We start from the raw sequence: 5,792 nt of genomic DNA, 5'->3' as shown, positions 1-5,792 counted from the left end.
CAACAATCAAGATGGCTGAGGCGGAGGGAGATGACCGCGATAGATGGGTAGGCCTAATCAAAAACGCACCAAAAGCTTGAAAAGCGGATATCTGGGCACATTTCGGATTTTACGAAGTCAATGGGATTTTGATGCATCGCAATGCATCGTAGAATCGAATTGAATCGTTACCTGGTGAATTGTAATCGAATCGTGAGGGCAGTGCCAATGCACACCCCTACTAATTATGGTGCATACTAACATTATACAAAAAAGGACCAAAAAGCCTGTATTATAGAACAGAATAGGATAGAAATCCCCTTAATGTCCTACAATGGGGAAATTCTGGTGTTAACATATGCTGGTGAAGATTCCTAGTCATCCAGGTCAGTCATTCCAAAAGAAGAAAATTAAAAACAATCCCCTGGACTTTGTTTCCAAATTTGAAACCTTGAAACAAAGTCCAGGGGACTGTTTTTACTTTGCATATGGCGCATTTGTAAAAATATAATATTGTGGGCTAATATAGGTGTTTGATACTCCTGATGTTTACAAAGCTCCAGATCTGAAACTGAGGACAGCAATTCCCAAAGAGTTTAATGGATTTATGTCTGGCCCGTTCCAGCATGATGTTTTTATTCTAGTGTTTTGGAGCCTCTGTTCTCCTGTACATTGATCTTTAGCACCCAGCATCATGCTGCCACATTGGGTTTGTCTCTTTATATATGAGGATTTCTTTTCCTCTCCTTTATGGATTGGTTTATTTAAAAAAATACTAGACACCCACAAAGAAACAAAAAACTCAAAACCACTGCGTTGTGTTATGCTTTTAGTCATTTAGCCTCAAGCATCACAGAATGTTGAACCTTTTTTTGTTTTTGTTTTGTGTGTCACCCTTTGCTCTGCAGGATCCACGCTTTTCTAAAATCCTCGACAACCTGCGGCTGCAGAAGCGAGGCACTGGCGGTGTGGACACAGCCGCCACCGGGGACACCTTCGACATTTCCAACCTCGACCGTCTGGGCAAATCTGAGGTAAGCCTCCAGTTTCTGTTTCTGTCATCTACAGGCGTAATCCCTTTCAATGTATGGAGTGAACTTAGTTCCATTATTGTTGCAAGCAAATAAAGTTTGTGAATGGAAGTTGAAATAAAATGTGATCCAGAAATGCAAATTTGTAAAAAGGTACAATCAGAAAAGGTTTTTGACTGACATTGCTTTTTTTTTCCTTATACAGATGTTATTTAAGAAATTGTAAAACATTTTACTTGTTGAAATCAATGTCGAGAGCTTGGGCTTAAAATTTATAAAAGGTACAATGCAAATATAATGAAATTATAAAATCTACAAAAATGTGAAAAAAAAAAAGATCTGCAAACAAAAATAGGGAAAAAAAATTCAGAGAAAAAACAAAAACGTTTATAGGGTAACTTTGCCCATTTTTATTTCTTTACTATTATTCAAATATCACTTTACTAAACATTGTCTTTGGTTGCAATAATAATGGAAGAAATTTCACTCCATATGTGTAGGTGCATCTATATGGTATATCCATATAAGTATAAAGTATAATGCAAATATAATGAAATTTAAAAAATCTACCAAAATGTGAAGAAAAAAATTTTTTTTAATTATCTGTAAAAAAAAAAAAATGTTGGAAAAAAATGTTTTGGGAAAACATTTTTTTGAGAAATTTAAATGTTTTTAATAAAAATAAAAAAATGTCAGAGTAACCTAACTTTTAATAAAATTTCAGTTTAGAAAACGTTTTTGGTTGCAACAATAATGGAATAAATTTCACTCTATATGGTTGTATCTATATGGTATATCCATATAGATATGAAGTGCAATGCAAATATAAAGAAATTATAAAATCTACAAAAAATTGAAAAAAAAATAACATTTTTATTACGTGTAAAAAAATTTGGAAAATCATTTTTTTGGGGGAAAAAAAATACTGAGAAACCTTAATGTTTTTATAAAAAAATGTTTCTACAATACCTTTGCCAAGGTTTCTTTCTTGACCATTATTCAAATTTCAGTTTACAAAACGTTGTCTGTGGTTGCAACAATAATGGAAGAAATTTCCCTCAATATAGGTATAACTATATGGTATATCCATATAGGCATAAACTACAGTGTAAATATAATGAAATTTTAAAATCTACAAAAATGTAAAAAAATAAATAAAAATATCTGTAAAAAAAAAAAAATGTCGGAAAAAACCTTTGGGAAAAAGAAATTCTGAGAATTTAAATGTTTTTAATAAAAAAGGGTTTTTAAATTAAGTTAACAATTATTCAACTTTCAGTTTAACAAACGTTTTTGGTTGCAACAATAATGGAATAAATTTGACTCCATATTTGGCAGCAGAAGTGAGGTCTCCTGTTTTTTGTTTAGGTGGAGCTGGTTCAGCTGGTGATCAACGGAGTCAACTACCTGATCGAGTGCGAGAAGAAGTTGGAAAAGGGTCAGGACATCACGGTCCCAGCTCCGCTCGTCATGTTCAAGAAGTGAGAGCCGAACCCGCGGGCGCTTTTAGCGGGAGACCCGGCGTGATTGGAGAACCTTGGCACTACTACAGAGGTTGATGTCCGCCTCAAAGATTGTGACTCTTCAGGGTAAAAAGATCTTCGACATGACCTGCAGAAAGTCTACCTCAAGTAACGGCTTACCCTGACTTCAATAAAAAAAAATAATATTTACCAAGTTGACTGGTTTCACTTTGTTACACATTATTCTCTTAAGAGATTTCTTTCATTCAGATTCGCCAGCTTTAATTAATCAGTTTCACTTTGTGGAGGAGGCCAAAAGAGGTGGAAATATTTTATTTAGAAGGAATATTCTCCTAAAAATACAAAATAAGAATGATTTAAATGACACCTGAACATTGCTGCGAGGTCGTTATCTGTAACAAACTTATTCCAACTAGCAGCAGAAGGTGGATGGTGAGAAAGGAGGAGGCTGTGGATGCTGCTGCTAAAAGAAAAGACGTAAATAAGAACATTGTAAGGGAGAAAATTCAACATTCAGGTGAGCACTTTTTAATTGTTTAATTTAACCTTCAAGATGCCACCTCACACAATTTGTTGGGTTTTTTTTCTAAAAAGAAATCAGTAGAAAGAAGTGAAAATAAACAAACCAAAAAGATGACACCTGGAGGCCGGAAGCTGCCTACTCACCAAAAAAGTCCTGCTTTTTTTCTTTTTCTTAGATTTTTTTTTTTTTTTTGGTAAAGTGGAACAGAAAAACGAGCCTCTATTAAAAGACTGGTTGGAGAGAGTGCTAAACATCGCAGGTACATGAGAACGGGGCGTCTTTGTGGGAGGCGGGGCTGAGAACAGAGAGTCAGGCTGGGTTCTTCGGTCAGGAAACAGAACAGAGGCTAACGGGTGCGCGGGGCAGTGTTGTGTCATCAGTCTACAGGTCGCTTTTCACTGTGTTTCTTTGTGAACTCTTCGGCATTCTTCATGAATTTCGCGCGGTCCTTAGTGTACTCCTCCGCCAGGTCCGCCCTGAGCGGGTGCTCCGGCTGGGGGGCGTTCACCAGCGCAATCAGACACTGAATCACTGTAGCGGAGAAGGAAACAAACATTAGAGAGCTGCGGCGTCAGCAGCAGACGCCTTCCCGCCTTCTCTACCCACCTTGGCACGTTTTTGTAGCCGGCTTCCAGTTTTCCACGCTGATGATGGGCAGGCACACCTGGCCCTTCTCGTCGATGTTGGGGTGGTAGATCTTTGTCTTGAAGGTGATCTTAGGGGGTTTAAAGGGATACTCTGCAGGGAAGATGATCTCGATCCGAAAGGCTCCTTTGTCATAAGGAGGACAGTCCTTTAAGAAAAAGGAAGACAGATATTAATGAGAGCTTTGTTTATTTCAATGCATTTATTTTATAACTAATAAAAATCTAATGACCGTTTACTCTGAGGAAGTTACTGCAGAAATTGTGTTAGGTAAACCTTCTGTCTGGTGCTATTTTCTGACTTTAATGCCATCAATGTGGCATAAAAAAAAAAAAAAAATCGAAGGATTTTGCTCTGTGTATATAAACACACAGCAAAATTCTTCGTCATCTTCACTTTGGACAGGCTGCAGCCGTGTCCTGAGTTCCTCGTTTTCCCATCACATTGGTTCAAATTTGCATTTTTCCCCGTTCTCTAGCCTTTTCTCCGCCTCAAGCTTCTTTTCCGAAGTATTTTAATGCCACAATTATCAAATTTAATGACTTTTCATGCCAATTAAGGCCTTAATTTAAAGAATAATAATTTAATGACTTTTAATGACCCGCTGTGCAGCCAAGTGGAATCTGACATAATATATGTGATGAAATTGTTTTTTATAAACTTTTTTTTAAAATAAAGCATTTTAAACACCACAATAATCAAATTTTATGAATTTTAATGCCAATTAAGGTCTTAATCTAAAAAATTAATAATTATTATATATATATATATATATATATATATATATTTATGATTTTTAATGACCCGTGGAAACCCTAAATATATGTGTATTGATTACATCGTTGTTGTAATTACATTCGATTACAGACATTTTTATGGCGTGACTCCATGAAAGTGGGGAGTACTAAGATGGCAGCAGGTGACTTCAGTTTTTTTTTCGATCCATCAGCGATCCAGAAAATAGAGATCAGTGCTTTCTCCTCCCTTCTGCGTGGCATAAGCCCCTTTTAACATAGCATCACCTAAAGGGCTGGAGTGGCAAAGTTGAAGAATTTGCTTTGTTCAATGTAAGATGGTGGAATACTGGGGGAAAAAAATGACAATTCGAAATTAAATCTGAGACAATTGAAGAAATGTTTCATGGTGTTATTTCTAGATTTCCTTTTTTTTTCCCAGATTTCTATTGACAAAACTGTTCTTTGATCTGCACGATAATGGAAGAAATGTCACCCCATGCATATCTGATCAATCTACACATTTAAGAACAAAAATATGAAATTTATTGGCGCTCGTCTCTCTTGAAAAGGGTACAAATTCCTTTCTAAGGCTTCAGAACTCCAGAGAACCACAGTAAGAGCCGTTATATAGGAGAGATCGGAGAACCTCCTGAATGTAAAGCACAGCTGGTGCCGCTGATCTCAGTCAAAGTCAGACTTCAACAATAAGAGAGAAAACTGAGATGAAATCTGGAATCAATGTCGGAACCAAGACCAAAGCCACCGTTTGCCATCTGATCCTAAAGAACTTAGAGAAAACTCCTGGACCGGCAGTCAAAGCCGCCATTGTTTTAGAAAGATCAAGCATTGGGGTTATTCTGGGATTCAGAAAGCAGGGTAACTAATGAATAAATGCTTTTTAACAACTTTATGGATAGAAAGCTGACCTCTAACCGGGATGGTAGAGCTCTAAAATCCTCCCCCATGTTGGTAAAGACTCATCTCCACTTATCACAACCACTAAAATGAAAGCGTTCCCTTCAAACAGCTGCTTGGTTTACAGGAAAACAAATTTTCATAGTGGAATTATTTTTTTTCCCTTGAGAAATCTAACCTTTGTACTCGCTTGGATAATATCTAATCTAGAAATGTATTTAAACATTTAAGAGCAACGCCTCAGTGAATGCTTTAAACAAAGGTGTGAAATTCCTCCTCTGCTCTAGGTTTCAATAACATCTCATCCTAATTATGTTTCCTTTAAAAACAGACTGAAACCGTTTTAATGGTGGTGAAGATTCTCAGTCATCCAGGTCACTGTCATTCCAAAAAAAAAAAAGTTAAAAACAATCCACTGGACTTTGTTTCCAAGTTTGAAGATGTTTCTCTTTTCATCCAGGAAGATTTTCAGTTCAAA

The 5,792-nt window shown here is 36.5% G+C and overlaps 2 protein-coding genes across 2 annotated transcripts in view; one reads left to right on the top strand and one right to left on the bottom strand.

Moving 5' to 3' along the window:
• LOC107101749 (creatine kinase S-type, mitochondrial-like) overlaps nt 1–2,671 on the top strand; it is a 17,919-nt gene extending 15,248 nt beyond the window's left edge. Inside the window, exons 9-10 of the mRNA XM_015400780.1 lie at nt 888–1,013; nt 2,379–2,671. Coding sequence (XP_015256266.1) covers nt 888–1,013; nt 2,379–2,495 — 243 coding nt within the window. The 3' untranslated portion in view covers nt 2,496–2,671. The remainder of the gene's footprint in view (nt 1–887; nt 1,014–2,378) is intronic.
• Nucleotides 2,672–2,790: 119 nt separating this feature from the next.
• The window catches only part of LOC107101750 (ubiquitin-conjugating enzyme E2 L3-like), a 15,286-nt gene continuing 12,284 nt past the window's right edge, over nt 2,791–5,792 (bottom strand). Inside the window, exons 3-4 of the mRNA XM_015400781.1 lie at nt 3,624–3,810; nt 2,791–3,548 (exon numbers count right to left, since the gene is read on the bottom strand). Of these exons, the coding sequence (XP_015256267.1) occupies nt 3,394–3,548; nt 3,624–3,810 (342 nt within the window). The 3' untranslated portion in view covers nt 2,791–3,393. The remainder of the gene's footprint in view (nt 3,549–3,623; nt 3,811–5,792) is intronic.

This window comes from Cyprinodon variegatus, unplaced genomic scaffold, assembly GCF_000732505.1.
Source record: "Cyprinodon variegatus isolate N-32 unplaced genomic scaffold, C_variegatus-1.0 Scaffold1146, whole genome shotgun sequence".
In the NCBI taxonomy this organism is placed as follows: domain Eukaryota; kingdom Metazoa; phylum Chordata; class Actinopteri; order Cyprinodontiformes; family Cyprinodontidae; genus Cyprinodon; species Cyprinodon variegatus.
This window is presented reverse-complemented; position numbering and strand designations above follow the sequence as displayed.